General features: G+C 35.5%; 1 protein-coding gene and 1 pseudogene across 3 annotated transcripts; both read left to right on the top strand.

Moving 5' to 3' along the window:
- Positions 1–1,249: 1,249 nt before the first annotated feature.
- Positions 1,250–5,933, top strand: LOC130960630 (putative disease resistance protein At3g14460; annotated as a pseudogene).
- LOC130960631 (uncharacterized) lies at positions 1,477–12,009 on the top strand. 3 transcript variants are annotated; one of them, XM_057886080.1, is made up of 2 exons: positions 1,477–1,543; positions 8,574–12,009. In XM_057886080.1, exon 2 carries the CDS (start codon positions 9,849–9,851, stop codon positions 11,559–11,561), a length of 1,713 nt encoding a protein of 570 aa, XP_057742063.1. In that variant the 5' UTR covers positions 1,477–1,543; positions 8,574–9,848; the 3' UTR covers positions 11,562–12,009. The 3 variants fall into 3 exon arrangements, with proteins under 3 accessions (XP_057742063.1, XP_057742062.1, XP_057742061.1); XM_057886079.1 differs by having other exon boundaries at positions 1,483–1,543; positions 8,017–12,009; XM_057886078.1 differs by lacking the exon at positions 1,477–1,543 and adding an exon at positions 5,527–5,614 and having other exon boundaries at positions 8,017–12,009.
- The last annotated feature ends 12,197 nt before the right edge of the window (positions 12,010–24,206 follow it).

Here is a 24,206-nt window from a genome sequence, read left to right on the forward strand (position 1 = left end):
TGATGAGGTTGTTGCCAAACCAACCTATGTACTGAATATTATTAATGCTGTTAGTTTATTGGTTATTATTTTGTACGATGATCCACCAAAATTCATGGTCTTTATTATTAGTTGGTTTACTAAAAATGATATATCATTCATACTAATAAACAAATATATACATAAATTCTCATTGTTTCTCTACGATGACCTAACCTTACAGTTCACACTAATAAATTCTTATTACTCTGATGCATATATGTGCAGAACCAGCAAAAATGAAAGACCAAAATGTCATGATCATGTTTCTATGGTTTAATAAACTAAAATTGGTTCATCTTACTAATCACCTAATATGACTTGGATATATGCCTTGCATATTCCCAAGTCATAACTCATGCAACAGTTGAAACCTTCCTCAACTTGCATTTTGTTGCATCACTCAGATTTAAAAACACAAATTAAAAGCTCCAAACAAACTATTAAACTAAGTACTTGTTTGGGCGTCATTATTTTATTAAAAAAAAAATTTTTTAATGAAAAAATATCTTTTTTTATTTTTTAGCGTGTTTGGCAAATTTCTAATAGTAAAAGTAAAAGCACTAGAAAAATTAAAAAAAAAACATCTTTTTTGAGAAGCTGTAATTTACATCTTTTTTTAAAAAATCTTTTTTCCTTAGAAAAAAAGATGTTTTTTATGTAATAAATAAACAAAAAAGTACTTTTATATTATTATACCCAAACATAATTGATAGATAAAAAGATCTTTTTGTATGAGATATCCAAACATAAAATTACTTTTACTTCTCCAAAAGATCTTTTGAAAAAGATAACTCGAAAAAAGATCTTTTCTTAAAAGCTCACCCAAACAAGCCCTAAGTCTAAGATATTAGCAACATACAAATTATTAAAATAAGACAACTAACATGCATTATTGTTATTAATAACCTCATAATGTTACCATGATATACATACAAAAATGTGGCGCCAAAACGTTCCTAGTTTTATATAGTTACGGAAACAGCACCACTTGCAAGAAAGAATTAAAAAATGAAAAGTTAGAGCAAATCCAATTAAGCACTCCAAGCTATGAATTTCTAAGTTATCTCGGAGAGCGATACCATGTCTTGTTGCTAAGGAATCATTGACTTCTCCTTAGCATACACTACATGATTGAGAAAAACTTAGTAGTTCACTACACTGCAAACCATTGTTCTCTTACCTTTCTCTGAAAATCCATTCACTTTGCTGTTGTTGAGATCATATCATCATGGCTGGTGCACTTGTTGGTGGAGCTTTCCTTTCTGGCTTCATTAATGTTGTCTTTGACAGGTTGCTCACAATGGATGCGGTCAACCGGGTCTTGGGCAAGAAACTTGGCCCTGGCTTGGTTGAGAGGCTGAAAATTTCTCTGAATGCTGCTGAAGCTGTGCTTGATGATGCTGAGTACAAGCAACTGGGCGACAAACGTGTGAGGGAGTGGCTCAACTGTCTCAGGGATGCTGTTTATGACGCTGATGACTTTCTGGACGCTGTACACACCAAAGCCGCCACAAAAAAGGAGGTATGTTCTTCCAAGCTTAGTTTCTTCCGTAACCGACATAGGAAGATGGTAGATAACATGGAAGAGGTGGTTGTAAGAATAGAATTTCTTGTAAAGCAGAAAGATGTCCTTGGTCTTCAAAAGGGTACCAAGGATAATAACTTGTCATCATCATCATCACCATCATCATGGCGAGAAACCACATGTCTGATGCAAGGGAACATATATGGCAGGGAGGATGATCAACAAGCTTTAATCAAAACAATACATGACAACAGTGAATCTCAGTTAGCTGTGATTCCTATTGTTGGCATGGGTGGGGTTGGTAAAACAACCTTAGCCAAATGGGCGTACAGTGTCGCGGAGGGATTTGATCTCAAAGCATGGGTCTGCATCTCTGAGACATTTGATGTTGCTGAGATTACAAGGAAAACCATTGGGGAACTTACTGAGAATTCTTGTACCCTTGGGAGTTTAAATTTGCTTCAAATTGAATTGCAGAAAATCTTGTGGGGAAAGAAGTTCTTTGTTGTTCTAGACGATGTCTAGAGCGATGATGCCGATAAGTGGACGCAATTTATAACTCCTTTTCACTGTGGGGCTAAGGGTAGTACAATTCTTCTAACAACTCGCAATCAAGAGGTTGCTTCAGTAGTTCAAGCATGTCCCTCTTGCACTCTTTATGAGTTGTCCGAAGAGTCTTGTTGGTTATTATTTGCAGCCAATGCATGTTTTCCAGAATCAAACGGGAACCCAACACTAGAGGATGTGGGTAGAAAGATTGTCAAGAGGTGTAAGGGGTTGCCATTAGCTGTAGAAACACTTGGGCGTTTCTTGCGAGGAAAGGATGATGTTAAGGAATGGAATGTTGTTTTAATGAATGACATTTGGGAATTGAAAAATAGTAAAATTATTCCAGCATTGTTAATAAGCTACTTCCAGCTTCCTCCTTACTTGAAGCGTTGTTTTGTTTATTGTTCCTTGTTTCCCAAAGATCATGAGTTTGAGAAAAATGAACTAGTTTTGCTGTGGATGGCTGAAGATCTTTTAAGGTTACCAAAGAGAGGAGAGAGTTTAGAAGAGGTTGGTTCTGAGTGTTTTGAAGAATTAGCTTCCAGGTTATTCTTTAAAAAGCTTCAAGTCAATGACAAGTATTTTAAAGAATTAGCTTCAAGGTTATTTTTTAAACCATCTAGGTTTTTCTCTGAGAGGTTCGTGATGCATGATCTCTTGCATGACTTGGCAATATTCCTTGCTGGAGACTTCTATTGTAGAATAGAAGAACTTGGTGAACAAGAAGAAAAGAAGGTTCCCACTCGCCATTTGTCATATTTGTCATATTTGCCATATGGAAGCTTAGATCATCCAATCTCAAAAGTCTTTAAATCCATTGCGAAATCAGAATCTTTGAGGACATCGTTGCATATCAATGATTTGTTAAGCATGGAAAGCAGAGCATCGAAGTTGAAATACTTGAGAGTTTTATCCTTTTGTGAACTTGATGTATTACCAGATTCAATAGGTAAATTGACTCATCTACGCTATTTGAATCTCTCTTGGACCAATGTTAAGACATTACCAAAGTCATTATGCAACTTGTATAATCTACAAACATTAATATTGTACAGATGTACTAAGCTGACCATGTTGCCCAGTGGCATGCATAATCTTGTGAATTTACGGCATCTTGATCTTAGGGAAACTTGTTTGGAAGAAATGCCTGGAGGAATAAGCAAATTGGACCACTTGCATACCTTACGTTCCTTTGTGGTGGGCAATAATGAAGATAATGGAATCCAGGAATTAGGAGGGCTCTCAAATCTTCATGGATTGTTGGAGATTAAGAAGTTGGAGAATGTTGTTGATGTGAGACAAGCAAGGAGTGCAGGGATGTTGGAGAAGAACCACATTGACAAGTTATGGTTGGAATGGTGTTCAGATGATGAAATGGTTTCAAACACAGAGACTGAGAGAGATATACTTGACGGCTTGCAACCGCACAATGGGTTGAAAGAGTTGAGAATGAAGGGATACAAGGGTGAAAAATTTCCAGATTGGGTGGGCCGCTGTTCCTACAACAGTATGACAAGGGTAACACTAGCATCTTGCAAGAATTGCTGCATGCTGCCTTCACTTGGACAACTGCCATCTCTAAAGTCCCTGCGCATGGAAGGTTTTCTTCAGCTCAAGCATATTGGTGATGAGTTTTACAAGAATGACAGCGATCATCATTACTCGCCTATTGCACCGTTTCCTTCACTCGAGGAATTGGTGTTTCATAACATGCCACGCTGGGAGGAGTGGCACGCACCTGACCCAGAAGCTTTTCCTCGGCTTAGGAGACTTGAAATAGAAGATTGTGGAATGTTAAAGGCAGATATGCTTAAGGGCATATTGTGGAGAAGGGATTCTTGTTTGCGGGAAGATGATGAAGGAAGGTCTGATGAGATGGTAGGTGGTGGGGATGCTTTATCAATAAGGCCATCTCAATCATTTAATGCAAGGACTATCAACCATCTATGTTGCCTCCAAGAACTACTTATTTCATTGTGTTCGTCTATTGTATCCTTGTCATTGGATGTCTTTCCTAATCTCAAGAATCTCAAGATAAACTGGTGTAGGAATCTGGAATCAGTGTCAATGTCAGAGGCACCACACGCTGCTCTTCAACGTCTCTCCATTACTTCCTGCGACAAATTAGTGTCATTTGCAGGAGAAGGACTGGCTGCACCCAACTTGACTCATCTTCAAGTCAGCAGGTGCTCAAAGTTGGAGGCATTACCACGTGAGATGAAGAGTCTACTCCCAAGTTTACACTCTCTCCAGATATATGGTTGCCCAAACATTTGCAGGTTGGCAGAGGGTGATTTGCCGCCTAACTTGAAAGAACTTGAAGTGGGAATTGGCGAGCAACAAATGAGGGATCTATCATGGATGGGCAACTTAGACGCCCTCACTCATCTTAGCATTTATGGTTTTTGGTGTAAGAACATAAAGTCATACCCAGAGGTGGGTTCGCTCCCTCACCTTCCCTCCCTTACCACTCTGCATCTCTTTGCTTTTAATAATCTGGAGACATTGGAATGCAACGAGCTTCTCCGCCGCCTCACCTGCCTTCAACGATTGCACATTGAGCACTGCGACAAGCTGGAGAGTATGGAAGGAGAAAAGTTGCCTCCCTCTCTCTTGCTACTTCATGTTTATTCTTGTGATTTGCTGGGAGAACACTGCAAGAACAAGCATAAACTAATCTGGCCCAAAATTTCCCACATCCCAACCATTAAAGTTAATTTCAAGAAAATTTTCTGAATAGAGATTTCTGAACAGGTAATTATCTAACTTCACGGTTCTCATGCCACCACAATTCAATTATACATGCATTCGTTTTTCCTTTTCCTCGAAAGAAAAGACCTCTCTCTCTTTCTTTACACATTATTAACTACTTGGACTGATATAAATTTGCATTCTTGTTTTTTTTTCCATTCATTGGGAAACCTCTGTAACGTCCCAAGCTTTTTTTTTATTACTGCCCTACCCTCTAATTTTATCAAAATTCTAATCTACTCTTATCCCTCTCTTTCCAACCTTAAACCTAATCCAAAAATCCCTAATGCTACAACACATACACCCACAAACAGGAGAAAGAAAGAGAGAAAGGGAGGAGAACAGAAATCAAAAGGGGAGCGATTGAAGAAGAAAGGAAGGAGGGAGTCCTACCGTCGTCGCTGTGCCCGTCGCCGCCACTGCTGTTGATCGAGATCGTCGCCGTCCCGGTTTAGGTCATCGTCGTCGCCAAACAGGGCAGAGAAGGAGGGCGCGAACGGGAGAGAGAAAGGGGAGCTCTGCTGGAACTCGTCGCCGAAATGCTGCTGCCTTCCACCACTGCGACACAGAGCCGGCCTTCTGTTCTTCCACTGTCATTGCAGTTGCCTCCGTTGCGGGTGGAAGAGGTCACCGGAGAAGGGATTGTCCTGCTCTGCTTCTGCTTTTAGTTTTTCATTGGTTCTCGGAGACTCTAGGGCCATGAATGTTGCCGCCGGAGTCGTCGGAATTGTTGTCGCTAAGAGCCACTACTGCTATACCTTTATATCGGTAAAACAAACCCCATTCTGCTTGCACTTGACATCTCTTTCTATTCTTGTTACGCTTTTATCTACCTTACTGTTTCGCTCCATTTTCGTGCCCTTTTTTTCGATTGATTTGCTTTTGCTGTTGTTTGTTACGGGCTAGAAGAGGTAGCGATGCTGCTGCTGATGTCAAGATTACATCCGTGAAGTAGTCGTTGTTGCTGTTTGAATTGAAGCTAGGCTCGGTCCAAATTCTGCCTATTTTGTTTCATTCTATTTCAACCTTTCTCACAATTTAATTCGACACTCCTGGATTGATTTCTTCGTCCCTTAGTAGTTTTGTTTTAAGGTATTGAAATAAAGTCTGATAGGATAAGATTCAATATCATGTTTATTGATTTAAAAATAGATACTAAAATATCTGTGTTAATCTTCCAAATTTCAATATCTCATTACTTTTAAAAGGTAGGAATACGAGAATAAAATTTGTAAAGAGGGTGACTGAAATTTTAATAATATTTTATATTTAAAATATTCTAATTTCAATTAATTAATTCTAATTTTATTTTTTGTGCAAATTAAATTAGAATTTTATTCTTATTTCAATTTTTGTCTCTTATTTTGCACCAAACAGAATATTGAGATTTATTTCAATCTCTGTCTCTTAGTCTCTGTCTCTCCATCTTAGTCTTTCCGTCTCTGTCTCTCTATCAAACGTTATCTAAGACCAAATTGTGAGTAGATTTTATATTTATAATTTTTTTTACTTTAAATTTATAATTATTTTGATATATGCAGCTTGAATTTATGATTATACTTACAAATTACCAATAAGGACTTGAATTTAATTTTAATAATGAATTTATTAGAACTAAATATTTATTTTTGTGAAATTTAGATTTTCAATCTGCACATGAGACCGTATACATATTTGATGAAGTTTTGTATTATTTTAGAATATTCGATTTTATTTGAATATGTGTTTCTGGAACATTGAAGTATTGGTGATACTCACTCATACTAAATTTGTAAAGTATATTCAACATTTCATATAATTGAAAATGATTTTTGATGAAAAAATATTATTTGATTTTATTTGATACTGTATACATTTGAAAGATCAAAGATTGGTTGTATTTGAAATTATATGTTTTGAATTGGTTTGGGAGGCTCGTATTAGAAAACCGTAATTAACGGCGGTATGACATTAACCTAGATGTATCTGACTTAGATCTCAATTAGCAGGGACGTTGCTAGCCTAACGTGTAGGCCACACGTTGGATCTGTTACTTCGTACGAACACAGTAGAGGAAAGGGCTACCCATAGAGGTGGAGCCGTCAAAGTGTGGACTTTGATTTGAATTCTATATCACTTATTATTATCAACTACTATTTTCTAATTAAAATTACTTTGATAATAATGTTTATATGGTCTCATGTGGATTATAAATATATTGTCTAGTCACTGAGTTGCAAAACTCATTCCTTTTTCTAAAAATATTTTTCAAGAACAAATACTTGACTATGTGAGACTTACTAATCAAGAGTCACGATCTGCAATGAGTATCTATTTTTGTCGAGTTCTTAGATGTATATACTCTATATGTCACAGGCAGGATCCAACCGTTCTTAATTATTCTAATTTTGTTAAAAATGTATAATTATTTATTTTATAACTTGTAAAATATTTGTAACTTTCTTATTCAATTTATATTTGAGTTGGTTAGTCTTGCTAGGGGACTATTTTCTTAAGCGCCGATCAGAGCTTAGGTTTAATCTGTGTAATATGAAGCAAGTGTTCTTTAGTAGGATCACAATTGTATAAATAGAAGCGCGCCTATTTGTACAAATTGTAGCACTATCAAAGGCCTATAGAAACTCTATGTCATTGTTGTTTTCTGATTATTGTGATATTGCGTCTTCCGTCGCTTCTTACTACTCCCGTCCTTTTGTATCCAATCTAGACTTATCCTTTGGTAAATTTTCTGGAACATGTTTTTGCAATGATTTCAGCTTTGGTTTCAGTTTGCGATTTCTCTCGTAGCTAGTCCTAATTTCTCCTGATTTTGTTAATGTATTGTATGCTTTAATCGTTTTCATCTTCGTGTTCTCTGTGATTCCTAATGTCAAGATATCATGCATCATTTAGAAGATTCGATCGATGTTTGTTATAAATTGCTATCCAATTTCTTTATAGAACAATATTTGGATTTGTTGATTTCATGAATTTGCTGAGTTTCTGATCGAAATGCTTTGTTCTGAATTTGATAAGCAATATTGAAATCTATTCTTAATATATAAAAGTAGATACATAGTGATGAGTTTGGAAAACTCTAAACCAAATTGATGATGATCAAACATTATTAACAGCAAAATTATTAAGCTAATTTTGATTAGTGAGCTGATTAAAATAATTTTGTTGTGCAGATTTTTGTTGGGCCGAAACAAAAGTAAATTAACAAAGCCCAACTGTTGCATTATTAATTCAGCTTTGTGTTTGTAATCAAAGCTAGTTATACTGGGCCAGAATAAAGATTAATGTTGCAAGCCCAACCAAATGCCTTCTTATTTGCTTCCTATGCTTAATCCGCTACACAACTCATCAGGAAAGCAAATGCTTACCAAATGGGCCAGCCTTGATCATGTTGTCACAAGCCCAAATTATACTAAAGAGAATGTTTCCATGCTTGGTCCGAAACAAAGGAAAAATGAAAGCAAAGTGCTTCCAACGGAACCAAGTATCAACCATGTGATGGATTTCAAAATCTATTACATTGTTAATTAATGCATGGGGAACATGAGAGAGAAAAATTCAGCTGAAGTGATTGATGGTTATTATGACTTACACACCACTCTATGTTAGGGAAGTAAAAGCAAGCTATGCCTAATTAATTTGTTTAACTTCTTTGCATTGCTTTTCTTTTCTTCAGATTCCTTTTATTCTCTCTCATCTCTTTCTTCTTCTCTCTTTGGTCTTTGTCCAGTAAACCATGGACGCCGTGCTCTTCAACGAAGAAAAAGGAAGAGTTACATGCATCAAGACCATCAAGCTAATGATGGCAAGAAAACATACCAAAAGAAAGATGAGCTGTGGCTAAGATGCTTACCAAATGTGGTTAGTTTTGGTGAAGCTATCTTGAGCCTTTCATGCTCAAAAATGGAAGAAGAAGATTCGGCCAGCTAGAGGAGATTCTTGAAGCATGGCTTGTCTTTGATTCTGCTCAACCACCACAGGGAGTAGCTAGAGTGGCGAAGTGATGGTTGGAGGCAGAGATTGAAGCAGATGAAGTCATCATCATCATGAGGCATCAAGGGTCAGAAATCCATCTTGGAGAGGAAGCCAAGGATGGAGAGCCCGGATTGATGAAGGTTGATGATCAAGAAAGGACTTGAGGTAATTGCATGTTGGTTAATGCATGGTTATCTCTTCTCTCTCTGAGTGGCCGAACCGGTTCTGTGTTTGTTGAAGGAGGAAGAAAGTTGGTTCGGTTTTTGGCTTCAAGTGTGGAGGCTTTCCTCTTCTTTAAAAAGGGGGAACAACCACTGTTTTGAAGTAAGGAGAAAATTTGAGAGTGCAAGGCACAGAGTTCTCAGAGCTACCTGAGCTAACAGATTTTTCTTCTCCTTCAATGTATTCTGTTTAGTATTTTTCTGTTTAATTTTGTCATGTCTTGAGTCTCATGGTAAAAGGCAAACAAGTGAGGTTTGTAATGAAAAAGCCATAGAGCGGAAAAAGGCAGAGAGTGCAAAATTAAAAGAAAAGCCATAGATGTCTTAGAGGTCCTTTGTTCATCTATGTTGTGTATCATGATTCTGTGGGAATCCCCTTGTAAGTTGGGTTAGCACTTTACAAGTTGTAACAGATTGGTTATAGTGAAATTCCATCATATTTGTGATGGAGACTGGATGTAGGCTGCACTGCACTTAGCAGCCGAACCAGGATATATCTGGGTGCAATCTTCTTCTCCTTCTACTCCATTTCTGTTTTCTACCACACACGAGCAAAAGCCAGAATTATCTTGTGTCAAGTGACGAGACAAAACAAAAAGTCTCGTGACTAGGGACGAGACAAAACAAAGTTGCTCGTGTCAAGTGACGAGCAAAAACATAAAAGTCTTCTCTGAAGTTCAGCAAGTGTCAGCATTCGGAAAAGGGGGCTAAGATTCAACCCCCCCTTCTCTTAGCCACTGAAACCATCAATTGGTATCAGAGCTTGGTCTCAAAAAGATCAAGCTTTGCAGCTTGGAGTAAAGATCCTCATGGCAGAAAACAGTGGCGCAAATGTGTTATCATACAATCTGGCTGAAGGTCAATCAAGCAATAGACCTCCCCTCTTCAATGGGAAAAATTATACCTATTGGAAGGAGAGGATGAAGATATTTGTACAAGCCGTGGACTACAGACTTTGGAAGATCATCTTGGAGGGTCCTAAATTTCCAACTACAACAAGTGCTCAAGGAGTAGTCTCTCTTAAACCTGAAGCAAGCTGGACCGAGGAAGATAGGAAGACGGTGGAGTTAAATGCCAAGGCAACCAATCTGCTCAACTGTGCTATCAGCTTTGAGGAGTACCGACGAGTATCACGGTGCACAACGGCAAAGGAAATCTGGGACAAGTTGCAAATCACTCATGAAGGAACTACCATTGTAAAGAAGACTCGGACAGATATGTTAAACAGGGAATATGAAATGTTTGCAATGAAGGAAGGAGAGTCCATCGATGAACTGTTTGAACGGTTCAATATCATCACTGTTGGCTTAGATGCTCTTGGAATCACACATTCAGAATCTGTGCTAGTGAGAAGAGTATTGAGATGTCTCACAAAAGAGTGGGAAACAAAATCCTTAATTATTTCTGAGAGTAGTAACTTAGATTCTATGACACTTGATGATTTGAGAGGAAACTTACTTGCCTTTGAAAACTCCTATTTGAAAAAAGATTCAAAAAAGAAAGGAATTGCTTTTTCTTCTGTGACTAACCCTCTGGATAATGAATCCAGTGATAACTCTTCTGAAAATGAGTTTGTGTTGTTTGCAAAAAAATTCAGGAAAATGGCAAAGCTCAAAAGCAAAGGCAGCGGCTCCAGGAGGACAAAGAAAGATCTTAGCAAGGTAACCTGTTTCAATTGCAAGGAAATGGGTCATTTCAAATCTGATTGTCCCAAGCTGAAAAAGGAAGAGAAGCCGAAAAAAGTGAAGAAGAAAGGACTGATGGCCACATGGGAAGATTTGGAAAATGACTCAGATGATGAGAATGAAGAGTCTGAGACTAAATCACAGCACTGTCTCATGGCAAATGAGATAGACCAGGTATCATTTCAAAACTCTAACACTGAAGACCTTCATCTCATGATAGATCACCTTTCTGAAAAAATTAGATGTTTTCTGGCTGAGAATCAAGATCTTGAACAGCAAAACTTCATTCTTAAAGCTGAAAATGATTTCCTCAAAGAAAAATTAAGAGAGGCCGAAACTGTTTGTGATCTTGTGGAAGAAAACAAGTTGTTAAAAGCCCAAGTTAGAAGCTGTGAAAGTGATCATTCTGTTCTTGCATATGTGAACTGTTTTAAGCAAAATGAAGAGTTGCTCAAAGAGGTTGAAAGACTTAAAGATGACTTAGCCAAGTTCACCCAAAGTTCTGAAAATTTGAACCAAATCTTGGCTAGTCAAAAACCTCTTTATGATAAAGCTGGGTTGGGATTTTATAAATCTGAAAAATTACATTTTGAAAATATTGCCTCATCTTCAAATGATGTAACATATCAAGACCCAACTCACTTTAACAAAACTACAACTCCAAGATTTTGTAGAATGTGCAACCGAAGTGGTCATTTTCCAGTTCAATGCTTCTTTGGTGAAAGAATGATGGGTGACAAAGTTTACAAAGTTGTTTTTGATTACAATGATTTGGGACATAAGAGATGGTTTAACGTGAAAGGATCCAAAAAAATTTGGATACCTAAGGTCACTTGAGTATGATTTGTAGGTCTGTCTAGCATCCAAGAAAAAGGAAAATATGTGGTACATGGACAGCGGATGCTCTAGGCATATGACCGGAAAGACAACCTTCTTCATAAAGCTTGATGAATATGATGGAGGACTTGTTACCTTTGGTGATGATGCAAAAGGAAAAATAGTGGCTGTTGGGAAAGTTGGTAAAAACTTTTCTTCTTGTATAAATGATGTGCTCCTTGTAAATGGTTTGAAACATAACTTACTTAGTATTAGTCAATTGTGTGATTTAGGTTTTGATGTTATCTTTAAGAAGTTTGTTTGTTTGGTTGTTTGTGAGAAAACTGGGGATGTTTTATTTGAAGCTAAAAGATGCAATAATGTGTATGGATTAACTCTTGAGGATTTAAAGGAACAAAATGTAACATGCTTCACCTCTCTTGAATCTGAAAAAGGCTTTGGCATAGAAAGTTGGGACATGCTAGCATGTACCAAATTTCTAAGCTAGTCAAAAAGAATTTGGTTAGAGGAATTCCGAACATCAAGTTTGATAAGGATCTTACTTGTGATGCTTGCCAATTGGGCAAACAAGTAAAATCCTCTTTTAAATCAAAAGATGGAGTCTCAACCAAAAGGCCATTGGAAATGTTACATATTGATCTTTTCGGTCCTACTAGAACTCAAAGTTTGGGAGGTAAACACTATGGTCTTGTGGTGGTTGATGATTACTCTAGATTTGGTTGGGTACTTTTCCTTGCTCATAAGAATGATGCATTTTATGCCTTTTCCACCCTTTGTAAGAAACTTCAAAATGAAAAGGATTTGAAAATTGCCCATTTGAGAAGTGATCATGGAAGAGAATTTGAAAATCAAGATTTTGAAAAATTCTGTGATGACTTAGGGATTTCTCATAATTTCTCATGCCCTAGAACACCCCAACAAAATGGGGTGGTTGAAAGAAGGAATCGAAGCCTTCAAGAAATGACTAGGGCCATGCTATGTGATGATGAAATTCCCAAATTTTTATGGGCTGAAGCTGTGAACACAGCGTGTTATATTTTGAATAGAACAATCATTATAAAAGGGTTAAAGAAAACTCCTTATGAGCTATGGAAAGGAACCCCTCCAAATCTTAAGTATTTTCATGTTTTTGGATGTAAATGCTTTGTACTTAATAATAAAGAAAATCTTGGAAAGTTTGATCCAAAATCCTATGAAGGAATGTTTGTTGGATATTCCACCACAAGCAAGGCTTATAGAGTTTATCTCAAAGACCATAGGACAATAGAGGAATCCATACATGTTACTTTTTGTGATTCTAACTTAATTCCCAGTCCTGTGATAGATAATGATTCAGATGGAGAAGGAGCTGGAACAAGCAAAGAAATTCCCAAATCTGTCCAAAATGAAGAATCTGCCAGTCCAGTTTTGTCTCGTCAGATTGAAGGAGAAACTTCCGATTTATCTCCTGAGCAGGGACGAGAAACTGAAACAGTAAGACCACCAGAAGATCATCAAAGCTCAACACCTGTCCGGAAGCCTAGAGAATGGAAGTCTATGAAGGGTTATCCTCATGACTTCATCATTGGTGATCCCTCTCAAGGAGTAACAACAAGATCATCCACCAAAAGGGCAACCGAACCTAGCAATCTTGCTCTCTTGTCACAAATAGAGCCCAACAATGTCAAACAAGCTCTTGAGGATCCATCATGGGTCAAAGCAATGCAAGAGGAGCTTGCTCAATTCGATAAGAATAAGGTTTGGACATTAGTACCTCATCCGGATGGTAAGAAGGTAACGGGTACTAAGTGGGTTTTTAAAAATAAACTTGGTGAGGATGGACAAGTTGTTCGTAACAAGGCTAGATTAGTGGCCCAAGGTTACGATCAAGAAGAGGGTATTGATTTTGATGAGTCTTTTGCTCCGGTAGCTAGAATGGAAGCAATTAGGTTGCTTCTTGCCTATGCTGCCCATAAGGGTTTCAAAATGTTTCAAATGGATGTTAAGTGTGCTTTCCTTAATGGTTTTATTGATAGGGAAGTGTATGTGGCTCAACCCCCCGGCTTTGAACATAAAGAATTTCCAAATCATGTTTTTAAATTAACTAAGGCCCTTTATGGTCTTAGACAAGCTCCAAGAGCTTGGTATGAGAGGCTTAGTGCCTTCTTGTTGGAAAATCATTTTCAAAGGGGAACCACCGACACTACCTTATTCATTAAGACATCTAATGATGATATCCTTCTTGTTCAAGTTTATGTTGATGACATAGTATTTGGTTCGGCCAATGTTTCCTTGTGTGAAGAGTTTGGAAAACTCATGACTAGTGAGTTTGAGATGAGTTTAATGGGAGAGCTTACTTTCTTTCTTGGTCTCCAAATTAAGCAAACTCCTAGTGGTATTTTTATTCATCAAGGAAAGTATGCAAAAGAACTTATCAAAAAGTTTGGCCTAGAAAATTCCAAATCTATGGGCACTCCTATGCATCCCAATACTAAGCTTGAAAAGGATGATGATGGCCAAGATGTGGATGAAACAAGGTATAGAGGAATGATAGGTTCACTCATGTACCTTACCTCCTCTAGACCGGATATAGTCCAAAGTGTGGGTGTGTGTTCAAGGTTTCAATCACATCCAAAAGAATCCCACCTCACGGCTGTTAAACGCATCATTAGATACATTAAAGGAACTTGTAATTATGGATTGTGGTATCCTAAATCTGATGACTTTTGTGCAGTAGGGTTTTGTGATGCAGATTATGCGGGAGATCGGGTGGATAGGAGGAGCACCTCCAGCATGTGTTGCTTCCTTGGAAGCTCACTCAACATGTGGTCAAGCAAGAAACAAGCCACAGTGGCTCTATCCACTGCTGAAGCCGAATATGTTTCCGCATCTGCTTGTTGTTCACAATTAATTTGGTTAAAAACACAATTAGAAGATTACAAATTAAAAATCAATAGCATACCCTTATTTTGTGATAATATGAGTGCTATAAACATTTCTAAAAATCCTGTTCTGCACTCAAGAACTAAGCACATTGAGATAAAATATCATTTCATTAGGGAACATGTGCAAAAGGGTACTATTGATATTCAATTTGTAAAATCTGAAGACCAAATTGCTGATATTTTTACAAAACCTCTCTGTGAAGACAGATTCTGTTCTTTGAGAAAAAGTTTGGGAATGTTTGATTTGAGTTTCATTGAAAATCTGTGATTTTGTGACTCTGTTCTGCTCGTAGGTTTGGACGAGATAAAAATAAGGCACAATTGAAGAGTTGTGGTCAAGGGAGAGGCAACGCAGAATTCAAAATTTTATGGGCCCCACCAAATTTCAATGACCCCACCATAACAGTTTTGATAGTTTCCCGTTTTTGTTTGAAAAATATATCCACAAAATCTCTTGATTGTCTTATCATATCTTTCTGGAAGAAGCATAGGTCAAATCAAATCCCTCTTTTTCAACTAACTCCTTGATATAAGGAAACCATCTTTTCAAAACTTTTGGAAACCACCCTGATCATTAATTACCCACCATGTGCATTAACTATATCATATTCTCCTTTCATTCTACATTTATTCCATCCATCTTCTCTCACACAATTCGGTTCAATTCACTCTTTCATTCTCTACCCTTTCAATCTCATTATCATGAACAAAAAAGACACACCCAAAAAGAGCACTCAGAAGCTTCAAGGCATTGCTTTGAATGACACCAAGGAGCCAGCAAATTTGGAGTCATGGGATTTCAAGAAAAGGTTTCATAAGCCACATTCTCACTATGATCCATCTAGGTTCGACTCATGTGCCTCCTTTGAATTCCACAATGAAGTTCTACAAGAACGCGATCTCTGTGCTACTTATCTAGTCAGTCTAGACTCATTCTCCAACAAAGGGATCAATATCTCCTCTCTGTTTGATGATCTTCAATGGACCCCTCTGCTTCACATCCGGAAGCCAGTTTACCCATGTTTAGTCCGTGAGTTCTACGCCAACATGAGACTTATTGATGGCACAATCCACTCATATGTGAAGAAGAGTCATATCACTCTTGATACTGGAACCATTGGAATGGCTCTAGGTTACAAAGAAGAAGGACCAAGAGCATTCATGTCTAAGAAATGGGATTTACAGGTTGGAATCACCTACCAGATGGCTTTAAATCACACCTGCGAAGGTCTCTCCAAAATGGATGGTACAGCACCAACTCTCAAAGAACTTGGTCCAGATAAGACTATTCTTCTTTATAAGATCATATCTCACGTTCTCATACCACAAAGTGGTCCACGCCATCGGGTAACAGTGTCTGACTTTCTTATCCTTTTTGCTCTCGTTACTTCATCTCAAATATCATTTGCATATCTTATGATAAGGCACATGTGGAAATCTGTCAAGAGTTCAAAAAGGCCTAATCTTCCATATGGGATGTTTCTCACCTGCATCTTTGAATATTTTAGAGTTGATCTAACAAATGAAGCTGTTGAGGATAAGGTTTCAATCATAAAGGGAGAAGGAGATGGTAACAAGAATGCTGATTCTGAATCAGGAGTACAATCTATCTAATGTCTTATGTGAATTTTGGTGTTATTTTGTTCATGTTTGAACTTCGAATCGATTGTATCGATACTGTGATATACTCTTACTACTTATCTTGAATATTTTGTTATGTTTATCATGGTTGTTCAGGTGCCCCTTTGATGACAAAAGGGGGAGGAAATTTAGGTTCCAAAATTGAAATTGGAACGAAACAGGGGCTGGAAAAACAGGGGAACAGGGGTTGAAATTTTCATTTTTTGGAAAATTTATGACTACCCTTGTTGTTCAAAGAAAGCATGGTGTTATTGCTTTTGTTTTTAATATGGTCCTTGCTGTTTGAATTGCTGTGGTCATGGCTGTTTGAATTGCATTTGTTTATCATGATTAGTCTATTTTGGCATTTGGATGATAATGATGTTGAAATTATTTTGATGCCTGGCTGTTGATTCATCATTGATAAACTTGTTTGTTTGAAAATTTATTTTTGGCAGTTTCTTTAATTGAGTAACATATCAAAACTGCCTTGTTTTGTTTCTTCAAATATTTTTCATCATGTTGTTTTGCTCTTATATCCTAAATAGGAAAATGTTTGAAAAATATTTGAATACTTTTTGTAGTTTGAGCAGTAAATCAGTTTATGATATCAAATGAGTTTTGATTATCAATTAAAACTGCTCAGAAATCAAACAATTTAGCATTATAAAATCTGCTAAATAACATTATTACTTGAAGCTTGATTTAAATGTTACAGGTTTATGCTTCCCTTGGTAAAACAGCATATATTAAGGGGGAGCCATGTGACATTTTGAAAGGGGGAGAAATTCAAATCAAAGGGAGTATTCCTTACTCAATCTTTTAATTTCTTTCCATTTCAATTTTAATAATGTTTGTCATCAAGGGGGAGATTGATGAGTTTGGAAAACTCTAAACCAAATTGATGATGATCAAACATTATTAACAGCAAAATTATTAAGCTAATTTTGATTAGTGAGCTGATTAAAATAATTTTGTTGTGCAGATTTTTGTTGGGCCGAAACAAAAGTAAATTAACAAAGCCCAACTGTTGCATTATTAATTCAGCTTTGTGTTTGTAATCAAAGCTAGTTATACTGGGCCAGAATAAAGATTAATGTTGCAAGCCCAACCAAATGCCTTCTTATTTGCTTCCTATGCTTAATCCGCTACACAACTCATCAGGAAAGCAAATGCTTACCAAATGGGCCAGCCTTGATCATGTTGTCACAAGCCCAAATTATACTAAAGAGAATGTTTCCATGCTTGGTCCGAAACAAAGGAAAAATGAAAGCAAAGTGCTTCCAACGGAACCAAGTATCAACCATGTGATGGATTTCAAAATCTATTACATTGTTAATTAATGCATGGGGAACATGAGAGAGAAAAATTCAGCTGAAGTGATTGATGGTTATTATGACTTACACACCACTCTATGTTAGGGAAGTAAAAGCAAGCTATGCCTAATTAATTTGTTTAACTTCTTTGCATTGCTTTTCTTTTCTTCAGATTCCTTTTATTCTCTCTCATCTCTTTCTTCTTCTCTCTTTGGTCTTTGTCCAGTAAACCATGGACGCCGTGCTCTTCAACGAAGAAAAAGGAAGAGTTACATGCATCAAGACCATCAAGCTAATGATGGCAAGAAAATATACCAAAAGAAAGATGAGCTGTGGCTAAGATGCTTACCAAATGTGGTTAGTTTTGGTGAAGCTATCTTGAGCCTTTCATGCTCAAAAATGGAAGAAGAAGATTCGGCCAGCTAGAGGAGATTCTTGAAGCATGGCTTGTCTTTGATTCTGCTCAACCACCACAGGGAGTAGCTAGAGTGGCGAAGTGATGGTTGGAGGCAGAGATTGAAGCAGATGAAGTCATCATCATCATGAGGCATCAAGGGTCAGAAATCCATCTTGGAGAGGAAGCCAAGGATGGAGAGCCCGGATTGATGAAGGTTGATGATCAAGAAAGGACTTGAGGTAATTGCATGTTGGTTAATGCATGGTTATCTCTTCTCTCTCTGAGTGGCCGAACCGGTTCTGTGTTTGTTGAAGGAGGAAGAAAGTTGGTTCGGTTTTTGGCTTCAAGTGTGGAGGCTTTCCTCTTCTTTAAAAAGGGGGAACAACCACTGTTTTGAAGTAAGGAGAAAATTTGAGAGTGCAAGGCACAGAGTTCTCAGAGCTACCTGAGCTAACAGATTTTTCTTCTCCTTCAATGTATTCTGTTTAGTATTTTTCTGTTTAATTTTGTCATGTCTTGAGTCTCATGGTAAAAGGCAAACAAGTGAGGTTTGTAATGAAAAAGCCATAGAGCGGAAAAAGGCAGAGAGTGCAAAATTAAAAGAAAAGCCATAGATGTCTTAGAGGTCCTTTGTTCATCTATGTTGTGTATCATGATTCTGTGGGAATCCCCTTGTAAGTTGGGTTAGCACTTTACAAGTTGTAACAGATTGGTTATAGTGAAATTCCATCATATTTGTGATGGAGACTGGATGTAGGCTGCACTGCACTTAGCAGCCGAACCAGGATATATCTGGGTGCAATCTTCTTCTCCTTCTACTCCATTTCTGTTTTCTACCACACACGAGCAAAAGCCAGAATTATCTCGTGTCAAGTGACGAGACAAAACAAAAAGTCTCGTGACTAGGGACGAGACAAAACAAAGTTGCTCGTGTCAAGTGACGAGCAAAAACATAAAAGTCTTCTCTGAAGTTCAGCAAGTGTCAGCATTCGGAAAAGGGGGCTAAGATTCAACCCCCCTTCTCTTAGCCACTGAAACCATCACATAGGTTTACCCACATTGCTTCTAAGTTATTTATCTTCTTCTACTAACGTCATGTCAGCACCAACGCTTACTTGGCAAAATTTTAGAATCCACCACTAAAAATCTTGCCAAATCAACTTTTATTTTTACATAAAAAAAACAAAAAAAACTAAAAAAACACAATTAAAAACCAACAAATTAACTTTTTCCAAATCAATCCTTATTTCTAAAACAACAAAAACACAAATTAACATTTACCCCAACAAAAAGCTCTCAAAACCAAAGAGCTTATTACCTTTCTCAAACCCTCACCCTATTAGCACCTCTCCGTACCAAGATCCTATTTCCTCCATCCTCTTCCGGTCCCATCCTATTTCCTCCATCCTCTTCCGATCCCATGAGCCATTGTTTTTTCCTAAAAACAAATTGTACATCGCGATGTCCATCTCCAGCGGAGCCGCATTGCATAAATTGCATAAACCAGAGCAAACTCCATTCCTCTTCTTGCGGTTTTCCGAGCTCGATTCTGGGTCTCAAACCAACATCACCATTCGGTGCCGCCAACGTAGGAAATTTGTCCCAGGTATCTTCCTAAAGATTTTCAACTTTGCCGTTTTCTCTTCTCATTGTTCAATATCATTTTCAATAGCCCTATTTATTTGTTATAAATAATAACATTTTAATTGTGAACTCATTGCAAGTAGCACAAGTTTATGTATTCTTCTTTTGTAAACGGTTCTGTCCAACCGTCACAACTAAAATTAATGTGCGTTTAAAATTATTGCTCCCTATATACTATCGATTGCAATATTTCATCATCAAATTATAAATTGTTATTTTACATATGGAGTACTTCTTCCACAATTTACATTCACGTGTTCCTTTTTTTTTTCAAATTGTTATTCTAGATGTGCAGTATTGCTTCCACAATTTACTTGGATTGGATTATCATTCTTTGACCATATCTTATTCTCTTTGTTGTAGAATGATTTGCAGTCAGACCGGAAGAGTTAATACCCAAAATTGCTAGATGAAAATCAACCAATCACTATTTAGTAAAATGTTTTAAAAAAATTAAAACAAAAAACTCTTATCTATTATTATTCAATTGAAACATCAAATACTAATTAAATACAATAAACATACATTAAAAGTGTCATAATAATAATAATTATAAAAAATTTCAGTTACAAATATTCAAATTCTACAACTTATACATATTAAAACTCTTACTATTCTTCATTTCTTAATCTCTTATACTAATTGTCAAAAATTTCTTAAATTTAATATAACATTTTATATATTTTTCATTCTCATTCATTTATTTTTTTTCATTATTTACAAACAAAAAAAACTGCAAGAAAAGATAAAGTGTAGCCATTAATGCAAACCAAAAAAAAAAAGAAAATACAGTTATGTATAACTCTAATAAAAATAACCTAGGTCTTTTTCAAAAGTAAATAAATTCAAAATCTATTTATAATATGTTCTCTAAAATATTTTTAATATAACATTTATTAAAATATATTATATAGTATAAATAATCTACTTCTCCGCGCATTGCGCGGGTCTCACTCTAGTTTTTCTTATGTTGATAATCTTTGAAATTATAACATAATTTTGATTTGTCTTTGATTCTTTCTTATAAATCAATAATTTTAAAAACTGTTATTTAATTGCTCAAGAAGAAGGACTATATGATAGAATATATGAATAGAGTGTTATTGTTGTTTGTTCGATTGGTGATTTTCTTTGCTTAAGTGTAGTGAATTATTTAGGTGATTAGTTAGCTGGATCAAAAGTCTTTTCTAATCTAAAAGTTTGGTTGTGCTTTTTTAATTTGATGTTCTGGTTCCATTATAGTTCTTTGTTGCTGGAAATGGTTTTTCTGTCATGGAACTATTTTTGGCTTGATAAATTGAGAAAAAAAATTGTGAACACTTGCTTTTTAGTTGGTGATTATAAGATAAATTTTGCTTTTGGATAAAATATGAAATTTGAGAATTTTCTTAACTTTTTGTTTTTAAATATTCTTTTATTTTCAACTATTGTTTTTATTTTTAGATATTTAGGAGATTTATTTTTTTGGTTTGTGGTGCCCTTGTGAGATTGAGATTGTAAATTTTAGATATTGAAAAGAATTGCTGGCAATTTCCGACAAAAGAGACTAGATATCCAATTTTTCTAAGATGAATAAATTATTTAATTTATACGAGTTTTTTTCTTTATTATATTCAACTAATTATTATAAACCATGCTTTTTTTATGAACCTCTTTAATAACTCTAGTTTTGAAATTATCTAATTTCTTAATGAGACTTAGGCTACGTTTGGTTGGAAGGAAAGAAATAGAAAGAAAAGAAAGGAAAGGAAAGAAATTGAGTGAATTTTTATTTTCTTTAGATGTGTTTGGATGAAAGGAAAATAAGAAGGAAAAAAATGGTATAAAAAGACAATTTTACCTTTATATTATAAAATATATTGAAAAAAGTAAAGGGGTAATATTGGAAGTAGAGAGAGATAAATAGTTTTCTCTCCATTTTCTCTCCATTATTGGAGGGAAAGAAAATTGGTGGGTCCCACCAATATTTTTTCATTCATTTTCCTTCCTCTCCCATTTTTCTCCTCAACCAAACAAAAGAAAATAATTATTTTCCTTCTAATTTCTTTCCATTCCTTTTCTTTCCTCCCATTTTCACCTCAAACAAACACACCATTAATGTTTCATGATTCACATTTGGTTGGGTTCGTGAGATAAAATAGTATAGTAAAATTATGTACTTATTTGAGTTATACAATGATACTTTGATTAAAATTTTTTTTTCTAGGATTGGAAAGATATTATTTATTTTAACGTGATAACATAGGATTCTTCTGAACTTTGTTGCTTCTTATTTATAAGCGGAACCAATAGTAAAATAACTTGAGATTTTATTAGGATAATCATAGCAAATAAAAACTATTTTGGTAAGTTTTTCAGCAAGTTAAGATTTTTTTTTAATTAGAAAATTGGTAGTTTGAAATGTTTGTGCTCGGGTAAAAAATTTGTTTCTATTTTTATTGTTCATATTATTGAGTATTTATATGTTACAATTTTTTTCACAAGATACAATTTTCTGTTTTTAATTTTCTGTTTTTCAGTATGATACCTGATATTGTTGTTGAATCCTTTATCTCTAGTCATTAAAATAGGTTGTTGCCTATGAATTGTTATTGTCGTTATTACTATTCAAGTCACCATTGCCTGTTGATCGATATTATTATTGTTCGTAAATAGTGAATTCTTGCATATTGATATAGTTATAATTCAATTTTCTATTCAATGATGACTTGGTAATGTTTATCATATTTTCTAGTACTTTTCTCTTTTTGTCTCATTGTTATTGTCATTTGTCTCTTACATAACAATTCAGTACGCCTTGCATGATATTTTAGGTGCCTTTGATATTAAAAATTACTTTATTATTTTTACATGATGACTTTGCATGTTCTAAATTTATTTGATTGATTTGGTTTTGTTATTAGTAGTAGTTAGTAGTGAGTAGTGATTTTGTCTTGTGATTGAACTTCTTAGTTTTTTGATTTGTGTAGTTGTTGTTTTTGTACTTGTTAGGCTCACTTTCGAGTTGGAAATGAGTAAGGGATCTGAAAAAAAAGATTGATAGTTAGATTAAAAAAAAAAATCTTAAATTATGATTATTATTTCATGTTAATAAAAAGATACTTTTTTAAAAGTATAACTTTAAATTACTAAGGTTTTTCTGGTACTTATTTCTAATGGTGGATCTTTTACGGGAAAGAAAAAAAAACAGCGCACACAAAGACAATAGCATTGTGGATGTAATTAAAAATATCTGTTACATGTGAATAGAAATGCACACTAAAATGAACATGAAGATTTATGATTGCGAGTTTGATGTCCAAGTCTATTCATTTTTACATGTATTAGCCTTTACTATTAATTTTTACATGTATTAGCCTTTACTGCCAAGAGCGTATATATATATATATATATATATATATATATATATATATAGAACTTTAAATTCAGTTAACTATTTATGAAAATGAGTTTTTTTTGGCGTTTCATTTTTACAAAAAAATATGATCCCATACTAATTTCATAAAATTCTTTTGCTATGTGCTTGGATTATGCTGAAAGCTAAATTATGTTGAAAATTTAGACAAAATAAAAAGTAACAGTTGTTATAACTAATGTTGGTTTATATTAATTGCAATTACGTCAAATTGTAGTTTTATTTTCATTATCTTATATGTGCGTTATTTGTAAATTAAGTCATAATTCTGTGATCATATGAAAATATTTGAATGTATTTTACAATAATAATGAGTTAAATGTACATGTGAATTTTGACTTAGAGGATAATGAGTTAATTGCTTACATTTTCTCGTTATGTTTTACATAATCTATCTATTATTTAGAGTAAAGAGATATCAAATTTTATATTAACATATTTATTTAATGTTCAAGGTAATGATAACAATCTCAAAAGTACTTAGTTGAAGGTTTCTATGAAAAGGAAAAGGAAGCATATTGATTTTTGTGACAATTGCTGTTTTTTATTTTTATGATTGTCAAGTTGTCCATTTCAGAATGTGTTACCTAGTACCACAATGTTAGCAGCTTGACTCATCTCCATGTTAGCAGCTGCTCAAAGTTGGAGGCATTACCACGTGACATGAAGAATCTAGTCCCAAGTTTACACTCTCTCCTGAAAGGAACAAATGAGGAGTCTATCATGGATGGGCAACTTGGACACCCTCACTCATCTCACCATTTTTGGTATTGGGTGTGAGAGTACAATAAAGTCTTACCCAGAGGTGGATCCCCTGCCTCACCTTCCCTCCCTTACCACTCTACATATCAACTACTTGGATAATCTGGAGACATTGGAGTGCAACGAGCTTCTCCACCTCACCTCCCTTCAACAATTGCACATTGAGTACTGCAAGAAGTTGGAGAATATGACAGGAGAAAAGCTGCCTTCCTCTCTCTTCCTACTTCAAAGTAAAGGGTGTTATTTGCTAGAAGAACAATGCAAGAACAAGCATCAACTAATCTGGCCCAAAATTTCCCACATCCCAACCATTCAAGTCGATTGAGAAAATTTATTCTGAATTGTGATTTCTCACCAGGTAATAATCTAACTTCACGGTTCTCATGCCACTACAATTCAATTTCCTTTTCCTCAAAAGAAAAGACTTCTCTCTTTCTTTACACATTACTAACTAGTTGGACTGATAATCTGATTCGCCAACAACAAAATTTGCATTCTTTTTTCTCAATCATTGGGAAACCTCTCAGTCTGTAGCTGTACTCAAAAGAAATATCCTCTGTTATTCTC

This window comes from Arachis stenosperma, chromosome 2 (assembly GCF_014773155.1).
Source record: "Arachis stenosperma cultivar V10309 chromosome 2, arast.V10309.gnm1.PFL2, whole genome shotgun sequence".
Lineage (NCBI taxonomy): Eukaryota > Viridiplantae > Streptophyta > Magnoliopsida > Fabales > Fabaceae > Arachis > Arachis stenosperma.